The sequence below is a fragment of the Urocitellus parryii genome, chromosome 4 (assembly GCF_045843805.1).
Source record: "Urocitellus parryii isolate mUroPar1 chromosome 4, mUroPar1.hap1, whole genome shotgun sequence".
NCBI classification, from domain to species: domain Eukaryota; kingdom Metazoa; phylum Chordata; class Mammalia; order Rodentia; family Sciuridae; genus Urocitellus; species Urocitellus parryii.
Genome location: NC_135534.1, coordinates 9198362 through 9226259, shown reverse-complemented (window position 1 = coordinate 9226259; position 27898 = coordinate 9198362). Strand labels below are relative to the sequence as shown.

The 27898-nt window shown below is 46.3% G+C and overlaps 1 protein-coding gene across 4 annotated transcripts; it reads right to left on the bottom strand.

Annotated features, from left to right (window-relative positions):
- Nucleotides 1-274: 274 nt before the first annotated feature.
- On the bottom strand, nucleotides 275-27665 carry Plaat3 (phospholipase A and acyltransferase 3). 4 transcript variants are annotated; one of them, XM_026414423.2, is made up of 5 exons: nucleotides 27559-27665; nucleotides 27010-27086; nucleotides 15874-15976; nucleotides 13169-13437; nucleotides 275-2169 (listed from the first exon to the last, which is right to left on the bottom strand). In XM_026414423.2, the coding sequence occupies exons 2-5, from the start codon at nucleotides 27022-27024 to the stop codon at nucleotides 2068-2070; spliced, it is 489 nt and encodes a 162-aa protein (XP_026270208.1). In that variant the 5' UTR covers nucleotides 27025-27086; nucleotides 27559-27665; the 3' UTR covers nucleotides 275-2067. The 4 variants fall into 4 exon arrangements, with proteins under 4 accessions (XP_026270208.1, XP_026270207.1, XP_026270210.1 ...); XM_026414422.2 differs by having other exon boundaries at nucleotides 27523-27664; XM_026414425.2 differs by lacking the exon at nucleotides 27559-27665 and adding an exon at nucleotides 27441-27524.
- Nucleotides 27666-27898: the final 233 nt, after the last annotated feature.

Sequence of the window (27898 nt, the reverse complement as noted above, 5' to 3'; positions counted from 1 at the left end):
ACCAGTTGCCATGTAAAGTTTAAACCAGGGTTTGAGACAAAACTCGATTCTGTTTCTGGCAGGTGGAGTCAGCATCCGCTACAGCCTCTGCAGCTGAGAAAGCACTTTGGTGATGGCAGCTAATCACAGCAGGGCATCCTGCCAGCTCCCCTCCAGGAGGACCCAGGGTGGCAGGTGGCAAAGCCAGATTCTTCTCCACTACTATCAAGCAATTTCTTTGCAGGTTCTTGTCTCACAAATTCAAAAAATGAAATTCATGGACAACAACAGAAGGCAGAGTGAAAAAGAGTAAGATTTATTAAAACGCGAAGAAAAGAGACTGAACTCTCGCAGGACAAGAGGGGACCCGATAGTGAGTTGCCATTGGAGTATACTAGTCCAGGGGTTTATACAGCTCTTGGCCAACACTGTTGGTCCAAATTTATGCCAAGCAGGCCTTGGAAAAGTACCAATGCTATTGGCTGGCCCTTGAGTCTGAACTTTCCTGTAACCTCCATTCAGCCTCACCCCCACTCTGTGCACCCAGCCTTCAGAGGAACGTAGAGTGCCTATCTTATCCAAAATGACCATCCTTTTCATCTCAGTCATTGTGTTCTTATATTTTAAGTATGTCTTTTATGAACTGTATTTGTAGACTCATCTCTAAATCCAGTGTAATGTCTGTCTTTTACTTTGCAAGTTTAGTTCACTTGCAAAATACTTACCGTGATTATCAATATATTTGGAATTAGCTCCTCCATTTTATCCAGTTATTTCCATACACCACTTTTTGTATGTAAATTTTCCTCCTTTATTTTTCACTTTTTAAAAATTGAAGAGCATATGTTCTGTTTTGCTTGAGTTTGTCCTCATTCTTTTTCCATCCCCTCATTATTAGTTTGGAAGTTACACTCTGTGTTTCCCTTTTATCTTAAGCCACATGAAAAAGGGTTTAAGGAGACCCACGTTTTGAGTTTGGCCTGTCTCTTAGGTTTGGGGAGCTTGTGAGCTCTAATGAGACACATCATCAACAGGGCTGAGTCAGAAAGGAAACTGGTCTGGAAACAAAATATTCTCTCAACACTGGTCCTTGAGAGTACTGCTTATCTTGCACCAGAGGTGGGCAAGGCAGGAGGGAATAGCCCTGGGGCCATCTGTAAATCCTGTCCAGACTTGCTATGGATAGGATGGTCCCCAGACAACCAGGGGCAAAGAAGGAAACATTCCAAGCAAGTACAAGGCAGCATGCCCTTAAGAAGGAAGGACAGTCCGCCCCAGCAGTATTTCCAAAGAACCCACAACAACCCCTTCAGAGAACAGGTCACTCTGAACATCTACAAAATCCATTAAGCCATAACAGATGTCAAACGACCAACAATGGAAGGTGGTACCTTATCCAAGCCCTTCCCACGAGGACTTGGCAGCAGGGAGGGGTAGGGGGCCAGGACCAGCCACTCCCCAAGCTCTGAGATTGCCTTTGTTCCATGTGACCCTGGGCCATCCTGCATGGCTGATTGGCCTGATGGAAGTTACCTGACCCAAAGGCAGCCAATGAGTAGGCTGAGCTGGGTGGTGCCGAGCCAATCAGATTCTCAGGAACTTGCACTTGGGAGTACAGAGCTGCCCGAAGTGGGCAAAGAGGATGCTAAGCTGAGGCGGGAAGAGAAGGCGGGTGGGAATATGGGACTCCAGGCTTGGAAGTCATGGCAAGCAGAAGTGGAGAGGAAGCCAAAGCACTGAGGAGGCAGAAGAGACAAGGCAGTGTGTCCTGACTCCCAGAACTCCCCTTCGGGAGAACACCGGAGTGAGCCCCTGATTTCTGCAAAGAATACAATCTTCAGAGAGAGAGAAAATCACGGAAGGGAGTCTCCTGGAACACAGTCCAGCTCGTCCCTACATGGACTTCATACCAAGCGTCAGTGCTGTGCTGCATTTCCCCCAATAAAATCCTCTCTTATTGTGCTCTATTTTATTCTGTGAAAATAAGCGTTATTAGAAATCAGAATGAAATCCACAAACCAAACCCCAAACTCTCTAGCAAAACAAGACCCTCTGGAGTATACAGGCATTCCTGACAGTCGCTTCAACTTATTGCTTCTGTTTCTTGTTTCTTGAAAACATGACTCCAATGAGGCCCACGGCTGCCAAGCCCACTCCTGCGATGCCAGCTGCCATGATGACATCTCTGACCTGCAACAGAGAAGGGGTGAGTCGGCCTCTAGTGGCAGGAATCCAGAACAAGCTGTGCGTTCCACAGGATCCTGCGGCTCAGGGCACCTCCATGCCCTGGGTCTCCCTTCACCAAACTCAGGAACCAACCAACAAATGTTGGAAGAGCCCAGGAGAGAGTTGGATGGGGAAAGAATCAGTGGGTGTAGCCAGCTGGCCTGGACTTCACAGAAACCCGAAAGTGAGAAACTCCGTTCATCCTGTGGCTATTTAAAGAATATAAATCCTCAGCGGGTGACTGTGGGGAAAGGACAAGGAGATGACATCAGAATGGTCAAAATACTGGCCAGCTACTGGGAAGCTCTTGAAGCGAATGTGAAGTCAGGAACTTGTTATTGACAACACAATAAAATATGACCTGCAAGAGAACAGTGACCTCACCCCTCACCGGACCAGCACCTGGTCCAGTCAGGCATGGAGATGCTCTTTGTGTTTCTTTTTTTTTTTTTTTTAAAGGAAAAAAAAACTTTATGTTTAAATTCTGATCTATGCATAAAAATCATTTTTATTTCATGGTTAAACTTAGTACAAAAACGACAATAATGTTCACACGGAAGATTTCAACAGAAATCTATTCAGATTCATTTACTCCTGTAAGGCTAATATATAAAGAAACAAACATTCACACATTTTACTAAAATTTTCAGTAAATAATTCTAGCCATAATACTTATTGCAAAATTAAAAGTTCAAAAATTGTGTGTGGCTTAATAGCAATTACAATTTGTGATGAAAACACTAAGCCAAATATCTCTGATCTAACCAGAACAACCCAAATTAAAGACAAACCCACATAAATCCAGTTAACTCATACTAGACTCAGGTTCCAAAAACACACATTGGAGAAAAAAAAATAGCATATTCAACAGATGGTGCTGGGAAAACTGGAAATCCATATGTAGTAGAATGAAATTTTTTTTAATATTTATTTTTTAGTTCTCTGCGGACACAACATCTTTGTTTGTACGTGGTGCTGAGGATCGAACCCGGGCCGCACACATGCCAGGCGAGCGCGCTACCGCTTGAGCCACATCCCCAGCCCTAGTAGAATGAAATTTAACCCCTGTCTCTCACCCTGCACAAAACTCAAGACCTAGGAATTAGACTAATAACCCTGCACATACTAGGGAAAATGTAGGTCCAACAGTCCATGATGTGAGCTCAGGAACCAACTTCTCAACAAGACTCTTAAAGCACAAGAAGTAAAATCAAAAATCAACAAATGGGATGGCATCAAAATAAAAGGCTTCTTCACAGCAAAGGAAACAATCAAGAGCATGGAGAGAGAACCTACAGAATAGGAGAAAATCTTTGCCGCCTGCACCTCAGGTAGGTGTTAATTTCCAGGAGATACAACGAATTCAAAAACTTAACACAAAAAAAAATCCATAAATGGGCAAAGGAAGTAAACAGACATATCTCAAAAGAAGAAACATGAACAGTCAACAAATAAATTTAAAAATGTTCAACATTGTTAGCAATTAGAGAAATGCAAATTAAAACTCCGCTGAGATTTCATCTCACTCCAAGCAGAATGGCGGTTATCAAGAATACATAACAGTAAATGTTGGTGAGAAAGCAGGGGAAATGGTGCACTTATACATGATTGGTGGGACTGCAAATTGATGCAACCACTCTGAAAAGCAGTGTGGAGATTCCTCAAAACACTAGGAGTGGAACCACCATTTGACCCAGTTATCCTACTTCTCAATACATATCCAAAGGACTTAAAATGGGCATAATATAGTGACACAGCCACATCAATGATTATAGAAGCTCAATTCACGTTAGCTAACTATGGCGCAAAACCAGGTTTCCCCTTAAGAGATGAATGAATAAAGAAATTGTAGTAGAGCAAAAGATAGCAATACTGGAAGCTCTCAAAAAGCCCACACGGATCTCATCACAATGAAACTCAAAGTTAATGAAGTACTTCCCACCCCCATTCACTGAGAGCTTCTGTTAGGTAGTAATCATCCACCCTTAATCATAAGAAGTACCACACACCTAAATTAAAGACAGAGAGGAAAACAAACATTTTAAAATGTCATCTGGCTGGGCACGGTGGTGCAGGACTGTAATCCCAGCGGCTCAGAAAGCAAGGGCAGGAATATCTCAAGTTCAAAGCCAGTCTCAGCAATGGTGAGGAGCTAAGCAGCTCAGTGAGACCCTGTCTCTAGATAAAATACAAAATAAGGCTGAAGAATGCGGCTCAGTGGTCAAGTACCCCTGAGTTCAATCCCTGGTACTCACCCCCCCCAAAAAAAAAAGTCATCTGGAGAAATAAATCATATCTAGAAAAGAAACCACTTTTAAAAAATTATTAATAGAGAACAGAGGACATATTGCATTCAATAAATAAGTACACAGTATTATAAAAATAATAGAAATTGAGAAAACAGTTCATAGAAAATAAAAATATGATAGAAGTGACAAACTCAGTAGGAAACTTGAAAGATGAGAAATTTCTCAGAAGAAAATAGAAGCCAAGATTTTAAAAATATAGAGAATAATCCAACCAGCCCAACATCTGAATAATATAAATTCCAGAAAAAGAAATAGGGAAGAAAAAAATTAAAAATGAAATAATTCATGCTGGGCACTGCTGCACACGCCTGTAATCCCAGTGACTCAGGCAGCTGAGACAGGACGATCATGAGTTCAAAGCCAGCCTCAGCAATTTAGCAAGGTGCTGAGCAACCCAGTGAGACCCTGTCTCTATATAAAACACAAAATAGGGCTGGGATGTGGCTCAGTGGTTGAGTGCCCCTGAGTTCAATCCCCGGTGCGCTCCATGCCCCCTCCAGCAAATATATATATAAAATAAAAAAATAGAGCCAGGCATGGTGGTGCACACCTGTAATCCCAGCAGCTCTGGAGGCTGAGGCAGGAGAATCTCGAGTTCAAAGCCAGCCTCAGCAACATTGAGGCACTATGTAACTCAGTGATGTCTCTAAATAAAAAACAAAATGGGGCTGGGGATGTGGTTCAGTGGTTGAGTGCCCCTGGGTTCAATCTGTGGTGCCAAAAAAATTAATTTAAAAACTTTTCCAGGAAAAAAAAGGAAATAAAGAGGCCCAGGAATTTGATACAATACTTTATCATAATAAAACTTCAAGCATGAACATTATGTCTACAACACTAGAAAGGCAAGAAAAGCAATGATGAAATCATCACACAATTAATGCAAAAACAATCCATCTCAGAAGACAAGCATTTAAGCATCCTAGGAAAGGGCCACAAGAAAACGTTGCTAAATTTTTGACATGTCTGTCATGACGGAAATCAAACCCAGGACCTCTAGCAAGCTTGGCAAGTGCTCTACCATCGAGCTACATCCCCAGCCCATTTGTTGCTAATTCATAACACAGACAGCTGTGCTGATGCAGACCCAGAAGCAATTGATTACTGCTCTGGTACCTTGGCTTTGTCCAGTAATGGGTCATTGCTTTAAGAGGACGGACACATGCACACACATACACACACCTCAGACTCATCCTCTGTTTAAAACATTCCCATTTACCTTTTTCTTTTGTGTGTGTGGTGCTAAGGATTGAACCCAGGGCCTTATGCATGCAAGACAAGCACTCTACCAACTGAGCTATATACCCAGACCCCCATTTACCTTTGACCTCTGATCTTCAATCGGGTTTAACTCCAGTGCCTAAACATCCACTCAACATGTGCTTGACATGTCAGACTTCAGGAGTCTGTCTATTCAGTAACCGAATTTAGTACAGCTGTTCTTTCACCTCAGCATTCAAATATGGTTGGTGTACAAAACACTGTGAAGGTGACACTGGAGGACGGTCTGACTGTCTGCTGCTGACTGAACCGTGGCAGCAGGACACGAGCCCAGTAGCACTCAGAGCTTCAGACTCAATGCAGATCAGGAACCTCTACGAGTGAGTGCCTCGGATATGATCTCAAGCTTGGAAACCAGTGCCAGGCAGAGGTCTGCTGCCCTCATTTGCAGTTTGGCTAGAGGTTCAGTGTATCTGGTGGCCCTTTCCCCGACTTTTTCCAGTCTCTGAGCCATAGTGTCCTCCCATCCATGTCATCCTTACTGTTGTATAGCACAGCAGCAACACTGAAAGCAAGAAAACTGAATAGAAATGATCCAGATCAATGAGCCACAGTGAGAGAGTCCAGTCTCCCTACTTCTGGCATCATCCAGGGTCCAATTACAGGGCCATCAGCCCCTGAGACAATGCAAAGGGACAGCAAAGGGTCCCAATATAGACCAACTGTCCCCAGTGAAGGCTCCATGTCCCAAGTCAACAAAACTGTAGTCTCTCCCACCAAAGGCATGAAAGAGTGTCACAAACGGATCAAGAAAACTCACCCTAAAACCAAGCCAGTCTCTTAAAGCAGAATCTGAGCTGCCATGGAAAACATTGTATCTTTCATGCCAAGAAGTTCAATGAAGACAGCACACCAAGAAACTCAGAAACAAAAAGGATGAAAATGTGCACCTAGCACATAAAACCTACACCCCAACATGAGATGGCCAATGCTTTATTGCTACTCGAAGCAGAGAGCTTACCCTGATGGATGGATGGATGGATGGATGGATAGAGATAAGTATGGATAAAAAAAAAATCCTGTATAACCAATGTAGAGACGGATTTGAGGGCTGCAGTAGTTTTTTTGCTTGTTTGTTTGTTTCATGCCGCTCAGACTTATCTGGGCCATAAACATGTCCATCATAGCTGTGTGCACATCAGCAAACACCAGTGTAACCAACAACACAAAGTGCCTAAAACTGAGGTTCTCAGCAGCCAGAACTCATGTTAGAAAAGTTTGATGGAGCTACCAACCAGAGGTTTGACTGCTGGTCAGTCTTTCAACCTTTCTTTCTTTCTTTCTTTTTTCTTTCTTTCTTAGTTGTTCATGGACCTTTGTTTTATTCATTTATTTATATACAGTGCTGAGATTTGAACCCAGTGCCTCACACATGCTAGACAAGTGCTCTACCACTGAGCCACAACCCAGCCCCTCACCCTTCTTCTAAAACATAATCAGACATAGGTTTGTGGTTTTGTGGCAGCTGTGGTTCTGCGGGTTACCTTGCCAGGAAGCCTGCAGACCGTCACTTGCGTCCAGTATTTTCCTTGCTGAGCTCTTGTGTCAGGGAGGGAGAAATGACCTGCAGATGATGCCGGAGGAACAATATGGCCCCAGTTCTTTACAGAACCTCATGGTCTGAGAGCAAATGCCAATGCAGCTGGTTCATACAAAAGACACGTGGTCAGGGAAAACAACAATATCCTCATTGTTTGTGCTCCAGCTTTGTACATAGTCAAAAAGTGTGATTAAATACAAGAAAGCGGTATCTAGTGGCCCTGAGAGTGCCAGACCTTTTGAGGAAAACAATCTGTCCACGAATCAACGCCCACCTGCAGATGCCATTGATAATGTTCTTGTGCACTGCAGAGGGGTCCACCCAGCCCTGGCTCATGCTACAGGAATTCTGATGGGGAAAGGGCTACATGAGGTGGATCACAGGTCTTTAAATCAGAATCTTGTCAAAGAGAAAATTATCTCTCCTGAGAAATGTTAAGAAATCTTATCTTTTTTTTTTCCCCAAGTGGTCAAACTGAGATTCTATCATTACTGACAGCTGTTTATGTGACATAGCTCTTCTGAGTTGAATCCAGATTTAGTGATGTCTAAATCGTTTCTTGAAAAGGAAATTCTACTATGCTTCCTTCACATTGAGCAATGTTTGAAGTGGATTTAAAAAGAAGCGGAGGGGTTGGGGTTGTGGCTCAGTGGTGGAGCACTTGCGGAGAAAGGATGAGGCACCGGGGTCTATCCTCAGCACTACATCAAATAAATAAATAAATAGTATAAAAAATACAATAACATTTTTTTAAAAAAAAAAAGAAAAGAAAAAGCAGAAAAGAGTAGTGCTATTCTAAAAGCAACCTGATATAGACTTAAGAGTTTATAAAACAAAAAGTTATAAAATATATGTATAGAAATTGTCCTTTCTTCAATCATCAAGAATACAGGCAACAATCAATGTTGGTGAAGGTGTGGGGGAAAAGGTACACTCACACATTGCTGGTGGGACTGCAAATTAGTGCAACCACGATGGAAAGCACTATGGAGATTCCTCAGAAAACTTGGAATGGAACCAACATTTGACCCAGTTACCCACTCCTCAGTTTATACCCAAAGGACTTAAAATCAGCATAATACAGTAATGCAGCCACATCAATGTTTATAGCAGCTCAATTCACCATATCTAAACTATGGAACCAACCTAGGTGTCCTTCAATAGATGAATGGATAAAGAAAATGTGGTATATCTACTCAATGGAATATTACTCAGCTTTAAAGAAGAGTGAAATTATGGCATTTGCCAGTAAATGGATGGAGTTGGAGAATATCAGGCTAAGTGAAATAAGCCAATCAAAAAAAAAAAAAAAAAAAAAACAAAGGCCAAATGTTTCCTCTAACATGCAGATGCTAATTCACAATAAAGTGGCAGGGGAGACTAGAGAAGAATAGTGTTACCTTAGATTAGGTAGAGGGAAGTGATGCGAGGGAAGGGGAAGGGATGTGGGGACAGGAAAGATAGTGGAATAAAACAGACATTATTAGTTTGGGTATATATGTGACTACATGACCAATATGATTCTACAACATATACACTCAGAAAAGTGAGAAATTATATCCCATCTATGAATGATATATCAAAGTACATAAATGCATTCTACTGTCATGTATAACTAATTAAAACAAATTTTAAAATTAATAAAAAAGAAAAAAAGTTTAAAAAAGAGAAATTGGCCTTTCTTTACAGTAACGTTAAAGTCCTACCTCACAGTTTATCCAGATGGACTGTCCACATCTTCAATCTTAATATTTTATCTAATTCAGACTAGACTTCACTGTGAGTACAGCTCCGAGTTGGTGGAGGTGTTTTTTCGCTTGTTTTTGTTTGTTTTTAGTATAACTCAATGCAAAGGCTTCTCTACAGAGATTTACTAAAATACACTTTGTGAAGCGCAAGTATTTTTAAGTGGATAGAAAGTAGAAAACCCTGTTCCTAGAATGCTTTTAGGCACGTAAGGCACAGAATGCATTTTCATTTAAATCCATTGCTTCACTTTTTTTTTTTCCCCCTGGGAAGTTAGATAAGTCCGAAGTACTCTGCTGATAGAAATCTGACCTGCTGCCAAGAGCCAGTGCAGATAATGACTCATCAGATTCTTAAAAACAAAAATGCCTTCATGAGTCAATGACAGGGACAGTCATGGCTTTTGACAGCATTTGCGAAGAAAAATGCAGCTGGACTTTTTCCCGTTTTTACTAATTTGGCCATCGTTAGTGAGAGGGACACCTGGGGAGGTTACATTTCAATTTGGCTCACCAGCAGGTATTATAGTCATGACTCCCCTGGGCTGGGGCTCCTCAAATGGGAACAATCTTGCCCCAGAAAGAAATGTGGCAATGCCTACAGACATTGTTGGTCTGGGGTGGGATGCTCCTGGTGTCACAGTCAGGAAGAATTATCTGGCCCAAAATTGTCGACAGCCACTGAGGTTCAGAAACCCACATCCTAGATCAAAAAAGTGAAGAGGAAATCTTTGCAACAAAACAGGTGGCACTTCTCTTGGTTTTATATTATATTCTGGTTGCACTTTCTGTGATGGTGGATTAAGTGGATTGGTCTGTGGCACTGTCATTATGTTGGCCTCTTTCCCTTGGATGGATCAGTTGAGGCTAAAGCCACATGAAGAAAAGGGTGACGTGTGCAGTTCGTGTTGTTTCATTTCGCAACAAGAGTAGAATTATCGTTTATAAAAAGAAGAAATGGTGAAAAAATGTTTCCTGGTTATTTCACTATCTCAAGATTTGAAATTTCATTTAAATGTTCTAAATATCATTTGTGCCTAATGATATACATATTTTACTAAACTGTGTAACAATTTGGCAGTAAGAAAAATGTTCTACTTACAGAAACTTGTGGATCTGTCCATTATTCTATTAATAGAACCCAAGAAGAGATAAAAATGAGATGATTAGGATTTATTTTGCAAATCTTCCTAATGTACACCCTTGATTTTATGGAGAATCTTGCTGTTTCCCAAGGTTGTATTGTAATCTATATTTGGAGTTTATTGATATGTAGATATAGGGAAATTTACCTGAAGAGGAAATCATACATGATTGACTTTTATGCAATATCAGCAATGATAACACAGAATCTTTTAAGTGTAAGTTTCTCTTTTTCATGCTGATAATCATTGCTACATTTAAAAATGAAACTTTCATTATACCTAAATCTGCCAATGAATGTTAGTTTTCTAATCCAAAAAGATCAACAAATGAAAAACAGGAAAAAGAAGATAAAACAATCAGGAGAGCAATCCAGGGTCCAACATCCCAAGAGCAGGAGTCCCAGAGAAGTCAAAATGGAAAATTTCCCAGAATTAAAAGAAAGGAGTTTCTAGATTGAAAAAAATCACCAAGTGTTCAGCACAATAGATGAAACAGACCCACCCAAGGCATATCATAGTGAAAAAAAAGATAAGATTCCATAGCTCTGGGGAAAAAAAATGAGCCACATTTAAAGGCTCAAAAATAGAACGGTTTCAGTGACACACACCTGTAATCCCAGTGGCTTGAGAGGCTGAGACAGGAGGATCGTGAGTTCAAAGCCAGCCTCAGCAAAAGCGAGATGCTAAGCAACTCTGTGAGACCCTGTCTCTAAATAAAATACAAAATAGGGCTGAGGATGTGGCTCAGTAGTCCAGTGCCCCTGAGTTCATTCCCCAGTACCAAAAAAAAAAAAAAAGAATTTGCATGGTTTCTGACTCCACCGCCACCATAGCAAAATCTAGACAGTGAATCAATGCCTTCAAAATTCTAGAAAAAAAAAAATTGATTTGCAACCTAGAGTTCTACACTTAGCCAAACTGTCAATCAAATGTGAGGGCAAACCAAAGACATTTGTAGGCACCCGAGCTCTTTTCACAATGCACTATTTTTCAATAAACAATTAGGGAAACGAGTCCAACGAAAACAAGGAAGTAAACCAAGAGAGAGAAAGATGTGAGCTTCAGAGGATAAAAACATCAGTGCAGGAGAGAAGTGCCCGGGATCTTTAGGAGGCTGGCGAAGGGCGTGCCCGGATGACAGCCATGGTACTTAGAAGTCGAATGCTTTTTTCTTGCCCCCCTCCCCCACACACACTCACACTGGGGATGGAAACCAGGGCCTCACACCTGCTAGCCAAGCACTCTACCACCGAGTTACATCCCCAGCCCAGGACACTGTTTTGAAGACCATTAGCCCCAATAAACAGATGTGCTGAGTGCCATCCCCCCCAGACCCCTTCTTTCTTTGCATCACCTTTGGAACCTGCCACATCCAGGTCCTAGTGAAGTTCCTCGCATGGTCCTGCACACTGATGTCTTTTATCAACTCTCAGGGAAGTGGAAGCCAGACTGCAACCCAAGTAACCTGGGAGTCCACCCCACACACAAGCAGCAATCTACTTAGCATGCACTTGCCACTCGATTTCTGTATGAATCAGCCTTAACATATGTATAAACAGCTGACAGACAGTAATAACCCAACCAGTTGAGAAAAACAATATGAAGATACCCATTGGAAGACATCTCATATCTCATGATAGACAGGAACAGGAAGCTACCAACCACTTTGGGGGTCAATGCAGCAAGTACAGCTGTTGGCAGCGTCTGAGAGAAAGCTGAGACGGATCCTTGTAGGTGGCGCTGGTGAGTGCCTCCCCATCCGAGTCACTGTGGCCCCGATAGGCCAGCGGACAAGGCACAGGGGAACCAGGCAAAAAGAACAAGGTGAAGACCAGCAGGACCACTCCACTAGTACAACAATTTACGTGCATATTCTGAGCCAGCTCTGCACTAAGCAGAAAGACCTTCTAAGCTAATTCCTATGGAAATCCTCCAGGATCCGTTATCACTTGCTCTTTACTCAAGTTGGGGTACTTGGCTATATCTCTCAAGGTCAAACAAATCTCCCAAGGTCAGACAGCTGACAAAAGCCAGGCCCCAGATCCAGCCCAGGTCGGCCTGACTCCAGGAGCCCATGCCGTTGACCACCACCCTGACCCAAAAAAAAAAGGAATGGATCTCAAAAAATAAAAATGAACCACCAGACTGATTTTAACCTCATCATTCATTGAAGGAAAAAAAATCATATTTTTCTGCATCAACAATCATATAAGAACTTTTTCCAAGAAGGTGCTCATCAAAAAGGGGGGCAGGCAGTAGCAATCAAGGTGGGGGGTGGGGAGAACAGGAAGGAGAAAAAGAGACCCAAGAGAGCGGGCATGGCCAAAACCAGACTCTACCACCGAGTTACATCCCCAGCCCAGGACACTGTTTTGAAGACCATTAGCCCCAGTAAACAGCTGTGCTGAGTGCCATCCCTTGGGATGCCCTGGGGCCTCCTGGACCCCCTCTTGGACTTCGGCAGGGCTGAGGAGACTGCCACTGGTAAGCCCAAGGAGGCTAAGTGCCCCCTCTGCTATTCATCGGCGTAGGCCCATTTGACTCCAAGGAAAAGACAGGTGCAGGTCTGGAGACCCAACAGAGCTTTGTCTGATGAAATGAACGGCCACATACAGTTACAGAAGCACTGGAAGCCTCCGTTTTCCCATCTGTTAAGCGGGAATAATAGAACCTCCAGGCTACAGGCACCAGGGAGGGCTCAGGAATGAGGCTGACCACCATGGCCATGACTTCCTTTCTTGGCCATCACGCCCCTAACAGCACTGACCTGCGTTGCCACCATGTCTGACTGTCCTCCCACCCGGACTGTGACACCCTTGAGGACAGGAAGCACATCTCTGCTGTGTTGTCTGGTTCGGCCCTCTCTCTCCCCCCACACTGAGGCTCAGCCACTGTCAGCCGGGAATGGCCTGGTTCCTGGGAGGGGGACACAGGCTGAGGACACACCTGGTCACTGCGGGGAACTCCGTAGCGCAGCTCGTTCACAAAGTGCTCGCAGTTCTCGCTGGTCAGCTTGTAGAGGACCTCCTGCCCCACCAGCTCCTCCGCCCGCTGGATGATCTTGCTGGGGGGCTGCGGGGAGTACTTGTCGTCGTGCTTGTTATTGACCTGGTACTTGTCTCTCCCGGCCACGTCATACAGCAGCTCCTTCTTCACGAGGGCCTTGTCCGTCAGGGCGGACATGATGCTGGCCGCACCCGCTCCTGCCACTTCACCTGAGGAGCCACAAAGGGGAAACAGAGGAGAGGCCCAGGAAAGGGCCCCAGAGAATCAGAACTGTCCCCAGCTGAGCATCTGCCCTTGGCACCAGAAGGGTCCAGACATGACTGCAGGGCTTTGGAGAGGGCGTGTGGTCTCTGTGTCCTGGTTTTCTTACCTAAAGTAAGGACTAGTGAAGTTCCAGGATTTATGATAATTTTTGTGAGCCTAGAGAAGCTGGTTTTCTGTGCCCTTGACAACTAACTGGCCCTCTTGATTATGCAAATCTGAGCTCTGAGCACACCTTTTCTTCTTAGAGAAGAGTGTGAATCTTTTGTGATTCCATCAGGGCTACTACTCCTGGACCTCAGGACACTGAGGACAGAGAAAAGTTGACTGATTTCAGAGCAGTCCCCACCTTCTGGGAGCAAAGGGACCAAAACCCCATGGCTGCTTCCCTAGGTGTGAGGCTAAGGAGGGCCCCTAGGGACACCAGCAGTCCTGACCAAGGCCCAGAGGCTAGAGCTGATGCCAGCACAGACCCAGCACCTCCCAATCCAGCCACCTGCATCATGGGCAGGGGCATGCACTGGGCATAGTCACTGGAAAAGTATGTGTGCACCCAAGAGGTGGACGCAGGAGCCCAGGAGCACCCCAAGAGGAAGCCCACCGGTAAAGAGCCTCTGTAGCCCTGCCAGAATCAGGCCCCCCAGGGGCAGCAATAGTACCCCCCTCAACTGGGCAGGACCAGCCTTCAACTGTGACACCATGTGACAGCAACAAGCAGTGGCAGCAAGGGCTAATCAGATTCCGGATCCTGCTCTGCTCGGCTTTCCAGAAAGGACAACAGCCCTCTGCCCTGAGTACAACCCTGAGATCTTTAGAAAGTCAGAGGAATTCAAAGTTAGTGGTCAGAGGAGGTGGTGCTGGAGAGTCACTGAGGTAAATGAGAGCCAGGTGGCCTCCTGTGTAGACAGGCTGCGCCCTTGAGGCTCAGCCACCCACCCGCAGCCCACAGGTGGGGTGGGGAACAGGGCTGGGACGAGGTGAGGCAAGCCACGGGCACGTGGCACAATATTTAGCAGGTACCAGCTCTCAGCGACATGCATGACAGCAGCAACACCTAGGTCAGGGCTTCCTTAATCTCTGTCCCCTCGGTGCCACCCTGTGAGTGATTCCGGCTCTATCACTGACGGCCTGAGGGGTCTGCCCGTGTGACTTCACTTTGCTGGGCCAATGCTGAGCAAACACACATTTTCTATTAAAGAAAAGAGTAAGAAAGGGCATGTGGATTGGCAAACAACCCGTGACTGGACACAGAAATGTCCAAGTGGGCAGCAGAGCATGGTGGTTAAAGGCACAGAAGCCACAGCTGGGCTGCCAGGCCCTAAGTCCCAGTGGAGAGTGTGGCAGGCCCAAGGGGCAGTAAGGAAGCCACCGTGGCTGCCACCTAGAGGCCCAGGAAGAGAGAGGATGAGGCCCAGAGAGGCAGGCCCCGCGTCTACAGGACAGACTATCGTTTCTAGGTTAATCGGAATCTGGTTCTACAGATAAGGGAAAGGCCAATGGAGGATTTTTTTCTTTTGGGGTGCCAGGGATGGCACCCTGGGCCTTCCTCATGCTACACCTGAGTCACTGGGTGAGAATTGTAAGGAGAGAGTGGCATGACCGACGTACCCTTTGGAACCATCCAGTTGGATGCAGATTCTGCTCATACAGAGCCTGGTGGTTTGGTTAATCAGGGGTGGGGAAGAGGACATCCGCTCTGGTTACTCCATTAATTAAGGCCATTAGTTAAGAGTAAAGAGATGAACAAAAGACACATTCAAGAATGTCCACACCAGCTCTGTTCAAAGCGGCCAAAAACTGGGCCAACTCTGATGGCAGATGGTTTTTTTTCAGTTCACTGACTTACCCTCCACTGCATCTGTGTGCTTGGCTATATTTGTGTTGTTTCCCAGTTTAAGTAAAAAATTTAAGAAAGGGGGTGGGGAATTCTCACCACCGTACTCAAAGGTAAGTGTTTCTTAGCCTCAGTTTACAAATAAACCAACCAAGGCTGGAAAGCCCAAATGAACTCATAACCAAGTCTGTCTGCCGGACACCTGCGTTCTTTCCAGGAGTCTTTGCTTAAAAGGAGAGCTGCCAGGCTGGGGATTTAGCTGAGTTGGTAGAGTGCTTGCCTCGCACACTCAAGGCTATGGGTTCAATCCCCAGCACCCCACACACACAAAAAAAGCAGAGCTGCCTCCTTGGATGCTTCTTCAGCCCCTTTTCAAGAACCACTGCCCCATTCCCAACTGCCTGCCTGCCTTCTGTTAACAGGAACAAAACCCCAGTTGGGGAGCAAGGAGGAAGTTGGAGCCCCCTGTTATGTGTGGTTCTCCCATCCCCCTCTCCCCAGCCCCTAGGCCCAGCACAGCCCAGCACAGCAGAGGCCCGGGTGCCCTTACTTGGAGGGGCCAGGTGGACCACATATCCATCGCCAATGTAGATGGCCCAGTGTCTGTAGAAAGGACGGAAAATCTCGATCAGGTCTCCAGGCTTGGGCTCTGGCTGGAAAAAGCAAGAAGAGGGATGTCAGTGGTGGCATGAGACCTTGGAACCAGGGGTGGGGCGCCGTCAGGAGGGTTGAGTCGGCAGTTCCCAGCAATCAGGTCAGCAGGACCTGTGTCCCAAGCCCTGCCCTGCTAGTCTGATGCTGGTCCACCTCACAAGCCTGAGCTCCAGTCCTGCAGGGACCACGGAGCTGCCTCCCCACAAAACCCACCCTGACCTTACAAATGACAAAGTGCAAATCAGAAAGGTTGGTTATCTGGATCTCTCTCATTGTGACTCTTTCTAGGAATATTTTAAATGAACTGTTACTCTGAACTGAGCACTTTATTTCACACGCATGCCTCAATAAGTCCACGCACCCATCCTATAAGGTGAGAACTGTCTATCCTGAACCCCATCTATAAGGGAGGAAATCTCCTATAAGGCTCAGAGATGTGCGGGAATTTGCACAAAGCCACACAGTTCGTGAGTGACATGGCCAGGACTCAACGTCAGGCAGGCTAATCCCCAGGTCCATGTCTTGACTACACACAGACTGTCAGGCTACCGTCACTGGTTGTTTTGACTAGAACTGCCACCTGAGGCTGTCCAGTCTACAGGGTATCCCCAGAGGCACCCCAACATGGCCAAGGGCCCTACAGAGAACCGGGATGGGCCCGAGGCAATGAGGTGCTCCTGGCTGCTCAGCACAAAGAGAAGTGCCGTGAGGGCTCAGGTGAGTGGGTGGAGCCTAGGCAGTGGGTGAGAGCATGCGTGAGTGGACATGTGTGTGAACACGTGAACGTGTGTGTGTGTGTGTGTGTGTGTGTGTGTGTGAGAAGAAGGTGGGAAGGGTGCTGTAGATGCTCCCAAGTCCCTGCCTGTTAGGGGAACATGGGGTAGAGTTTGAGAAAACTTCAGAGAGGTTCAAGATCACTGACACCCCAGGGTCAGACCTGTGCTGTGCGCTGGGGGTGGGGAGTTTCCCACTCTGACCGGAGTTGGGGTGGGGTTGCCTCTGCGGCCCAGGCCAATCATAAGACTCTAATGATCAAGGAAACCCACCCCCCAGGACCTCTGGAGACAGGCCCATCAGCACCTGGTTCCAACCACTCTGTCCTTTGCCATCTGAACCGGCACCGCCTTCCACACGGTGAAGACACGGTGAGGGGCTCCGACCTGCTTGCTCCTAGGAGTACAGGGGTTGCCCACATTCCATGCCAGCACCCCCAAAATAAATAAGAAGTAAAAAGTAGAGGACTCGTGGGCTGGGGTTGTGGCTCAGCGGTAGAGCACTTGCCTTGCATGTGTGAGGCACTGGGTTCGATTCTCAGCACCACGTATAAATAAACGAATAAAATAAAGGTCCATCAACAATCAAAAAAATATTGAAAAAAAAAAAAGTAGAGGACTCCCGTATGGAGTCTTATGCCCTAGTTAAAAGTAGGGAGTTGATGTCCACAGGGCAACATGGGGGGGGGGGGGTCTCAAGGTGCTAGGGATGGAGCCCAGGGCCTCAAACATGCTAAGCAAGTGCACTACCCCTGAGGTGCACCCCAGCCCCAGAGGGACTTTAAAACGGTGCCTACTGGGAAATGAAGGTTGGACTCGGTCACACAACATCACTTAAGTAAACTCAAGGCCCACAGACCCACAGCAACAGCAAGGCACTGAGCAGCTCAGTGAGACCCTGTCTCTAAATAAAATACAAAACAGGGCTGAGGAGGTGGCTCCGTGGTCGAGTGCCCCTGAGTTCAATCCCCAGTACCCCCCCCCCAAAAAAAAAGAAGGGACCCAAGAAGACAGGGTGCCATGAACTAAGGATAGGCATAATTTACCCTCTTCCACCAAAATCCAATCAGAAAAGCAATTACCTAATGACACACATACGCCTGCCCTGCTGAGTCATAATTAAGAATTCAAAACCTCATGTGTTCAATTTAAAGGTACAAAAATTACCGTCCAGAGCCAAATTTGGCCCTCTGTCTGCTTTGGTATGGCCTGCAGGAAAGCTCAAAATGTTTCTTACAGTTTTAAGTAGCTGGGGAAGAGTCCAAAGAGAATTATCTTTTCACACAGGAAATTCAAATGTCATCCTCTGTGAGAACGTGACCGCACTCACACATTCACCTTCCCTCTGCGGCTGCTTGCTCTCTGCGACAGCAGGGTGAGACGTTCTAAACTGTAAAACCTGCAACGTTTACTACCTGGGCCTTTACGGAAAATGTTTGCCAACCTCTGTCATGAAAGGCCCCGCAGCTCTCCCAGGAATCCAGGCAAGTGACACCAGGCTGCTCTCAGCAGAGCGCCCCCAGACACAGGAACAGGCTGCCTACTCCGAGGGAAGGGCTCAGGGGACCCCCAGCTGCACAGTGAAGTGACCCTCCTACGCAGCAGCACACGGTAACAATGGCCCGCTGAGACTCTGCTCACCCACGGGATTTCACCACAAAAAGCCTTTATCTCCCCACAAAAGCACAGTGACAAAGGCAGTGTGACAGGCATTTTCCTTAGCAAGCAAATTGAGGGCAATCCCTGGCCTCTGAAATGCATCATGGAAAACAACACAAATGGGGGTTAAGGGAGAAGGTGGGTCACAGCAGCAGACATGGAAATCATCCAAATCAGCAATTTGGAAGGCATTATTATTCCATCTTTGCTTAAAATGCATTTATAATTAAAATGTATTATACCCTATTATGATCCGAGGAAACACACCAAAAATACATTGCAGTAAGTGACTGAGATTCAAGGAGTTTTAAACTTTTATGTGCTATAATTTGATTTGTTTGAACTTTTCCAGTATGAATTACTTTGATAATGAAATTTTTTTTAAGATTTTTAAATGGGAAAATACCCTCATGTTGATGAACTTGTAGTTTTTAGTTGGAAAATATAGATCGTATGTTACTAAAACCTCATGAAACTTTGTCCCGATTAGAGGCATTAATTTTCTTTTGAATTATTTTCTACTTTTAAAAAATGTTTAAATAAGCATGTATTCATTTTAGAACTGGAAAAAAAAACCAGGGTTGAACAAACATCAGTGTGTTTGTTCAATCAATCAAAAATTGATTTTGGGTAATTCATCCAAACACTGTCATGCCAAAAAATAAAAATTTTTTTTAAAAAATTACATAGCCAGGTATAGTGTAATCCCAGCAATTTGGGAGGCTACGACAGGAGGATCCCAAGTTCAAGGCCAGCCTGGACAATTTAGAGAGGCCCTAAGCAACTTAATGAGAACCTGTCTCAAAATTAAAAAATAAAAGGTCTGGGAATGTAGTTCAGTGGGTTCAATCCCCAGTACCAAAAGACACACATGCGCACACACACACACACACACACACACATGCAAAGCAAAAATATTAGAAAGATACAGGTATTTAGATAGATCAAATATATATGTGCACATATATACATAAATATATACATATGTTTATATATTTTAATATATTTGTTGAAATTTATTTGCTGAAATAGATAAATATCTCTCTCAACATCCTAAAAGACATTCTCTCTGGAGAGAGCTAAGGGTGATCCTTCGTTTCTCCAAAAATTTCCAGATTTTATGTCACATTTTCAAGTATATAACACACTTCCCAACATTTTATTATAAAAAAAAAAATTTCAGACCTATGATTTGAGTTTTCAAGTATTTAAAAGTGAAGGAAGATTTTAAATGAACATCTATAGACCTGATACCGCATTTGCTTTATCACACAACATACGTCCATCTTTTTGTTTCTGTTGTACTGTATCTTCAAATTTTATTGTTGTTGTTGTTGTTGTTTTAAGTCATTTAAGAGCTCAAGCAATGAGGGAGTCCAAGGTAAGGACAAGAGCGAGAAGATGCACCTTTACAGCTCCCTATAAATTACCATCCGTAGCCATGTCCTGGGTTCCTGCCTCCTCCTCCCCAGCATGGATGACAGGAGAACGGATTGCTAACATGCAGAATCACCTTTGGGGTTTGGAGAACGGATTGCTAACATGCAGAATCACCTTTGGGGTTTTTGTTTTGTTTTGTTTTAATTATTTTGTTACCAGGGATTGAACCTGTGGGGCGCTTGTCCACTGAGCCATATCCCCAGCCCTTTTTAATTTTTATTTTGAGACAGGGTCTCACTAAATTGCTGAGACTGCCTCAATCTTGGGATCCTCTTGCCTCAGCCTCCAGAATTGCTGGGATTACAGCAATTACAGGACCACCATGCTCAGCTCATCCCACATTTTTAACAAATCCCAATTAATTAAGTGGCCAATAATATCCCTGAGAATCCCCTCACTTTGGGGGTGCCCACCTCTGCCTTGGAGGATCAAGGGACTCATGCATTTACTCATTCACTCCCCAGGTACTCGATGAGCTGTGTACCAGGCGCCAGACACCTGGGCTTTGTCTATGAGCAAAAGCAAAGATGCCTGCCTTCATGGAGCTGTCATTCAGGGACAGGGAGAAAGACAGAAAAAAAAAAAAAAAAAAAAAAAAAACCTTACTAAATAAACAAATCATCAGCCGGGCCCTGTGGTGCATGCGTGTGATCCCAGCAGCTCGGGAGGCTGAGGCAGGAGGATCTTGAGTTCAGCAACTTAGCAAGGCCCTGTCACTAAATAAAATAAAGTTGGGGATGTTGCTCAGTGGTTAAGGCCCCTGAGTTCAATCCCTGGTACCAAAAAAAAAAAGAAAAAAAAAGAAAAGAAGGCCAGCAATGAGGGTGGAGGGCAAGAGTGGCAGCTAGAGGGTCATAGGGCCACAGAGGTGGCAGTGCAGCACCTGCCACCGCTCTAAGGCCTTTGACCCTGACTGACAGGGGCCCCTGCAAGGTGTGGAACACGGAGAGACAGGACCCACCACAGGGTCCCTCTGGCTGCTGCCCTTGGAGGAGACCACACGGGGCATGAGGAGGAAGATGGAGACCAGGGCGACAGCTCCGACAGGCTGGGCGGAAGTCCTGGCGGCCGCCTCCACTTTGAAGGTACAGCCGATGAGGAGGGGTGTGGGGGAAAGAGGAGTCAGATGACCCCAAGGCACTTGGCCAGGGCAGCTGGGGGCAGACAAGCGGGCTCAGGGAGGCTGGGCAGAAAGGCCTGTGAGGAGCCACTGGAGAGGCCAGGGCGGCTGCTGCCTGGAAAGTCTGACACACAGGAAGTGTGCTGGGACCAGGGCCCCGCGACCTTCTGAGAGTTGGAGGTGAAAGCCTGGCTGCTGTGGGCTTGGGCGCCAGTGAGGGAGAAGAACTGGAAGTGAAGCCGCCTGGGATTCCTGCTGCCGTCTGAAAAGAGGAAGTGGAACTTGTCGGTGGTGAAACAGAATTCGAACCCAGATCTAGGGACACCCAAGTCCTACACACTGCACTGCCCTCAGAGAAGGCAGTGGACAGGAAGTGGCCCGTAGAGAGACCAGTCCACAGGGGTGGGGCAGACTGGGAGGCAGGGCAGCCGGATCCAGAGGAGCCCTGCGCTGTGGTGGGGGAGACTCAGAGGCTCTTGGGGTGTGGCCAGAGCAGGATCCCGGGGTCAGAGCCCAGGCCTCAAGTTCCGGGATGATTCCCCTGTGCACCTCAGAGGGAGACTCAGAACAGGTGATGTCTGAAGGGGAGTTAGGAGGAGATGGTGCACAGGCCTCATTTCACAGGCAGGGTAATAAGGCGGGGTGGGGGGAGTCACCCCAAAGTGGCAAGGCTGGAATGTGCACCCCAGCCTACTCCCACCTCCTGCAAGAAGAAAGGAGACAGCCTGGCAGACTTACCCCCTGCAGTCACAGTCCTGCAGAATGACCCCATTCACTCTGTGACACTGACTCAGTACAAGACCCCAGCTGTGGGCACCAGCAGGCCGGGGTGGAACGTGAGGGCGCGTCTAGAACAATTTCCAAGCCAAGGAGTAAAACAAAACAAATATAATGTTTTTCTTTCACTCAAGGCCATTTTCAGGAAGCATCTTAACCCATCCAGGCACCAAAGTCTTCTCAGGGTTTGGGGGTTTTGTTTCTTTTTTTTCTTTTTTCTTTTTTTTTTTCTTTTTTTTTTTTGCTACTAGGGGTTGAACTCAGGGACATTCAACCACTGGGCCACATCCCCAGACCTATTTTGTATTTTACTTAGAGACAGGGTCTCAGTGAGTTGCTTAGAGCCTTGCTGTTGCGGAGGCTGGCTTTGACCTCAAGATCCTCCTGCCTCAGCCTCCCGAGCTGCTGGGATTACAGGCGTGTGCCACTGCTCCCGGCTGCTTGTGTTTCTTTATGAAATATTTCAGGACTATGAAAACTAGAGAAAGTAGGAAAATGTTTAAACTTCTCTGTTTTTTCTAGATGGATTAAATTTTCAGAAACATCAAGTGATTACACTTAGGGCTCCCAGTTCACCAGGCTCCGCTACTTACTAGCGGTACAGCCCCGGGCCCGCTCACCGGCTTCTCCCAGCCCGTGTCCTCAGCTGTAAACCCAGGACACTGACAGCACCTGATTCTTGGGATCGTCCAGAGCCTCAAATGAGGCCATAGCTGTAAGACGCTCAGCTCAGGCAGGATGCTGTAAATGGCAGCTTCCGCTGCCACCGGGTCTGAGGGTGTGGTGGTTCTTTTTGCTTAGAAAAGTCAGCTCAGGAAGCAGCTAGAGGTTGTGAGGCTCAGAGGCACTCCCCAACTTTCTGCTCAACCACAATCTGGGGTGAATGTGAAAATCCCTCACCATGCCTCTTTCACTTTTGACACTCTGGGGGAAAAGTCTAGAATTTTATGATAAAGAGGGAAGTCTGAGTGGAACATAGAATGGACTTTCCAGCAGAGAGCTGGGAGTTTTTTGCCAAGGTTTTTGGGAAAAGAAACCCATGGGGAGCTTAGTTAGCATCAATCAGTCTGAGGCTGCATCCGGAGAAGCAGAACCCAGACCACCCTTGGAAGGCCTCCTCTGAGCCTCTCTGTGCTCTATTGCTGTGTGACTTTCAGGAATCACTTAACCTCTCTGAGCTTTCTAGTTAAACAGGACTATTAATACCCATCCAGCAGAGTCTGTGTAAGGAATAACTGAGATAATGGGGTGAACACTATAAAGCCACTTAAACCAACAAGAGGCAGACTTGGTGACTCTGGCTGTGTTGAAGCAGGAGAGGTGGGTGAAGGGGAACAAGAAAGGGGCCTGATTGCCTGGACTTGTCAGCATCAGGCCCGGAGAAAATGTGGATGAGAGTTAAACAAGAGCTGGCCAGACACATGGCCCCTTCCCTCACTGCCCTGTGCCCAGGCCTCCCAGGCGTCAGGGTGGAACAGTGGCATCTGCAACAGGCGCCAGGTCCAAGCTCAGCAGCCCAAAGGTCACAGGCTTCCTAGAAAAAGAAGGCAAAACTCATCTTCCCTCCCAGGCTCTCCACACTAACCCCCAGGCTGTTCCCTCTCCCATGTCAGGGTGCCTGGCTCTCACCACCTCCACCAGGCCCTGCTGGGGTCTTCACATAAGGAGTCCTTACAACAGCCCTATTGTACAGACCGGGAAACTGGGCCCAGAGACGGGAACTAACTTATCCCAGGTCTCTCAGCTTCCTAGGAAGCAGTGCCGGAAGTCACCGCAGCTCTCACACGATGGTATTTAGGAATATAAAAAAGGAAACAAAAAGTAAAGTCTTCTTTTGGAAATTAAACCTGCAAACATGGAAAGTGTACACCAGGTGGTCCGATTACTTGGAACCTCACACAGGAAGATGGGAAACTCCTCCAGTGTGCCTTCGCTAGGCTACACGGTTCAGTGGAAAGCCCGCGGCTTTGAAAGCCTGGACACCCACAAATTGTGCCAGATATTTTACATAAATTTTATTAGAATTCACAATATTTTAGAGAGTAACTGGTATTCTTCATTTTATGCCTGAAATCCAATGTATGGGTAACACGTAATAGGTACATCATAAGAAAAGGCCAGGCATGGTGGCGCACACCGGTAATCCCAGCAGCTCTGGAGGCTGAGGCAGGAGGATCATGAGTTCAAAACCAGTCTCAGTGATGGCGAGGCCCTAAGCGACTCAGTGAGAGCCCGCCTCTAAATAAAATATAAAATAGGGCTGGGAATGTGGTTCAGTGGTCAAGTGCCCCTTGGTTCAATTCCCAGTATCAGAAAAAAAAAAAAAAAAAAGGCCAAGTTCTTCACGTGTAACTAATTCTCAGAGAGGTGCTGACATCCCAGAACAGCTCGGCTCCCATGAGGGGCCTCACCTCTGCACTGCTGCTCTCTAGACCTGCCCTTTGCCATTCACCTGGCAAAAATCCCATTCCCCCCTCAAGACGGCTCCCGTCTCTACTCCCACACGCCTCCCAGACTCCCCAGAAGAGCAGCGTGTGTATGGGATGACTGTAACTTGCTGGACGGAGCCAGGGGAAGGCATGAGCAGCTCCATGCCCAGCCCGACAACTAGGGCGCCGTCTAATTCACCAGCCTCCACCTGGCACATAAGACATTCTCAGCAGAGGTTTATGGCCTGGAGGGACATGTGGCTCTCCTTGAGCCTCTCTCAGCCCCTCTGGAGTGCACAGAAAGCCCTTCAAGGACCTGAAGCCCCAAATCAACTGGAGAAGTCCCCTCTCCTTTCTTCTCCCCTTTGCACCTTAACTAGGTCTGCAGAGATGCTCCAGAACACCTGGCAAGCTTAGGCGGTACAGCAGCGAAACAGGGAGTCTGGATTCGGGGAATGGAATCCCTTCTTCACATTAAAAGGCCTCGGTTGGGTTTCAGTTTCAATTTGGGCTTTTGTTTCCTTGCAGCGGCTGGGTCAACAAGCCAGACTCCAGGATGGGGTGGGTGGAGGAGAAGAAAGGAAAAGACCCACACCTTCTAGCAAATTTGGAACACACAGAGATGGGCCTCAAGTCTCCACTCTTCAGCATCTCCCCAGGCCCTGGAACAGTGATTTGCTGCTGCCTCCACCGCCCTGTTGTGGGATGGCTAGAATCATTGGGCTGGGCCTAAGGGAAGGGGTGATCAGTTTCCATTCTCCACTGGAGAGGAGAGTTGAGTTACTGTTGAGATTTAATCGTCATCATCATCATCATCACCTTCAGTTGGCACACTTGAATTTCTTAATCTTTAAAAATTGTACCACCAACATGGAAGTTAAATCAGAGAACACACAGTTATGTCGTCAGCCCCCAACACACACAGACTCGGCACACATGTCTGTTTCGATGGTTTCCTAACAGCTCAGCAGAGTTCAAGTTCACTTCATACACAGATTATGTCACCAACCCCTACAGTTGTTTAAATCTCCCTATGTTTAAACAGAAAACAAAACAGTCTGGTCTCCAGAAGAAACTAAGAGTGACCAAGAACTAGACTCTCATTCTAGAGTTAGAGATGAAAGAAATGTCAAGGTTCCTGAGCATTTAGTCATTTTCCCTGATTTTTGCACAAGAAGAAAAACTGGGGGAATTTTGCCACATAAAAGAAAAACGTATGGTGAATTTTCTGGTTTAGACGTTTTAGTGAATATGTTTTGAATGGGGGGACATTAAAAGCCCCTAGAAGCAAGCCAAGCGTGGTGGTGACACCTATGGTTCCAGCTACTTAGGAAACTGAGGCAGGAGGATCACTTGAGTACAGAAGTTCAAGACCAGCCTGGGCAACAGAGCAAGGTTCTGTCTCAAGAAAATTAAAATTAATAAAAACTTAAATTTTTTTTTAAAGAGAGAGAGAATTTTAATATTTATTTCTCAGTTCTCAGCAGATATAACATCTTTGTTTGTATGTGGTGCTGAGGATAGAACCCGGGCCGCACGCATGCCAGGCCAGCGCGCTACCGCTTGAGCCACATCCCCAGCCAACATAAAAATTTTTAAAAAGCCACTAGAACTGATTTTTTTAAGTAAGAACAGTATTACAATTTCTGGAGTTTTATTATAAATGGGATTTTTACAATTCTCTGTCAAACCAATCCTAAAGTTTAAGGCTTTTCCTAACTAATGTTGACTGTTGTTTCATGTGAAAGCAGCTTTCCAAATTAAAATTAACAAAAAAATGTTCTTTAATCAACTGTAAGCAAAGATGGATTGAGAAATCTAGCTATACTGAATACTGAATATGAATATGCAAAGAAAATAAACTTTGACAATGTCATAAACAACTTTTTCAGAAGTTTCCAAAACAGAAATTATAGCATTATAATTTTTCATTACTGTGATCAACCTTCATATAAGAATAAATTTTCCCTTTTTTCAAAAATACATTAATGTAACTAAAAACTACTAATCCATTACTCTTTTGGGTTTTGTTTTTTTTTTTTTTTTTTTGCTATTACCTTTATTTTTCATTTTTTATTTTTTTACCTCATGATTCCATACACAAAGTCCAATAAAAGAAAATGTTCACTGTCCACATTTCTTTTCTGGCTGCTATTATCATTCATATTATGACTATTGCTGAAAGTAATGTTGTTGGAGGAGAGGGATATTAAAAAGTGTCACACATGCCAGGTATGCCCAGCTCTTTACCTGGATTGAAATAATAATGATGATGACTAATTACCGTCGGGCATTCAATATGTGTGCCAAGTATTGTTCAGAGCACTTCCTAAATTTTAAGTGATATTCTTTCTGGGGTACAGAAATCCCAGCGAGGTACTTGATGACCTATCACAAAAATCTGTTCTCTAACCACTCTGCTGGGTCCTGCTGGATGACGGGAAGCCTCCGCAAAGCCCCCTACCCCACATCACAGATTAGAAAGACCAACAGCGGGACTAGGAATGTGCTGGCAGGACTGGTCACCGGCAGTCAGCTGACTGGGGGAGGCCCCTGCGCAGCAGGTCCAGCCTCAGACATTGAGGCCCAGGAGCCTGTCCGACCAGAAAGGCAGCCCTTAGTCCTTAATGGAGAGAGACTTCTCCCTTTACTGCCATCCTGTTCCCGAGGGTCCTGCCTTCCACTCGGGCTGATTCAGGCAGGGCAGCCCCCAACCTGACCCCGTGTTGGACGAGAAGTCCTGAGAAAATTCCAACAGTCCCCAGGCACGAGGACTCAACAAATTACCATTAAGACACGACCTGGTCCCCATGCTCCCTGGCCCCCACACTTACAATGGGCGCGCGCATCTTCTTTCGCGACGTGGACCCTCGATGTCAGGCTGGATTTCACTTCTCAGTGGCCCTAATGCCTGAGGAAAGGGGAGCAGGTATGCATTAGGCCACCAACAAGAAACAGCGTCCTCAAGACCCCAGAAGCCAGCGGCTTCTAGCCTGGAGCCCTGGCGAGGCTCGTCGCTGACCCCTCGGAATAACCACCTGACCGCCCCCCCCCAGACTGCGGTCGGACCCTCCAAGCCCTGCACTGGACTTGTCCCTTGCAGGGGTCTGGATGGTTCACCTGAATGGTCCGCTCGGGGTTGGAAAGTCAGCGGCGACTGTCACGCCAACGGGGCCACTGCACCCGCCCTCGGGGCTCCCCCTCCTCGGCGCCCGCGGTCCCCGCCCCGCGATCCCCGGGCGGCCGCAGCTGCTCGGCTGCTCACCGGACTTGTTTACTCCCGCTCCACTCAACTCCTGTCTCCCAGGCAGCCCTCGGGGACCGCGAGAGGCACCCAAGCTTCTCACCTGTCCTGTCGTCCCAGAAACAATCGCTCCACCCACCTGGCGGACTTGGGAGGCAGGCCAGCGGCCGCAGCAAAGGAACCGGCTTAAGGGCCGCAGAGCCCTGGCCAGCGCGAGGTCACCCCGCCCCTCCCCCTGTGACTGGCTAATGACAGCCTGGCCGAGCTCTGACCCAACCCCTACTGACAGCTGGAAGCCTCCCGCTCCGGCCGGCCAGCGGGCCTTCTCTCTCCACGCCCTCTTCTGACCCGAGGCTGCAAGTATGTAACCACAGGTTGTGTTGCATTTGGTCTTTGTATACACAGCACACTGAAGTGTTGGGATCGATTTACTTATCTCCTCTAGAGAAGTATAGTTTAAAAAGTGACAGTGTAAATAA

What these genes read in the sequence shown, in the direction of transcription:
- Plaat3 (XM_026414423.2), bottom strand. An exon ending in GGTCCACCTGGCCCCTCCAA is followed by an intron (nt 13,438 to 15,873) that starts GTAAGGGCACCC and finishes GTGGCTCCTCAG; the next exon opens with GTGAAGTGGCAGGAGCGGGT. An exon ending in GAGTTCCCCGCAGTGACCAG is followed by an intron (nt 2,170 to 13,168) that starts GTGTGTCCTCAG and finishes TCTCTGTTGCAG; the next exon opens with GTCAGAGATGTCATCATGGC.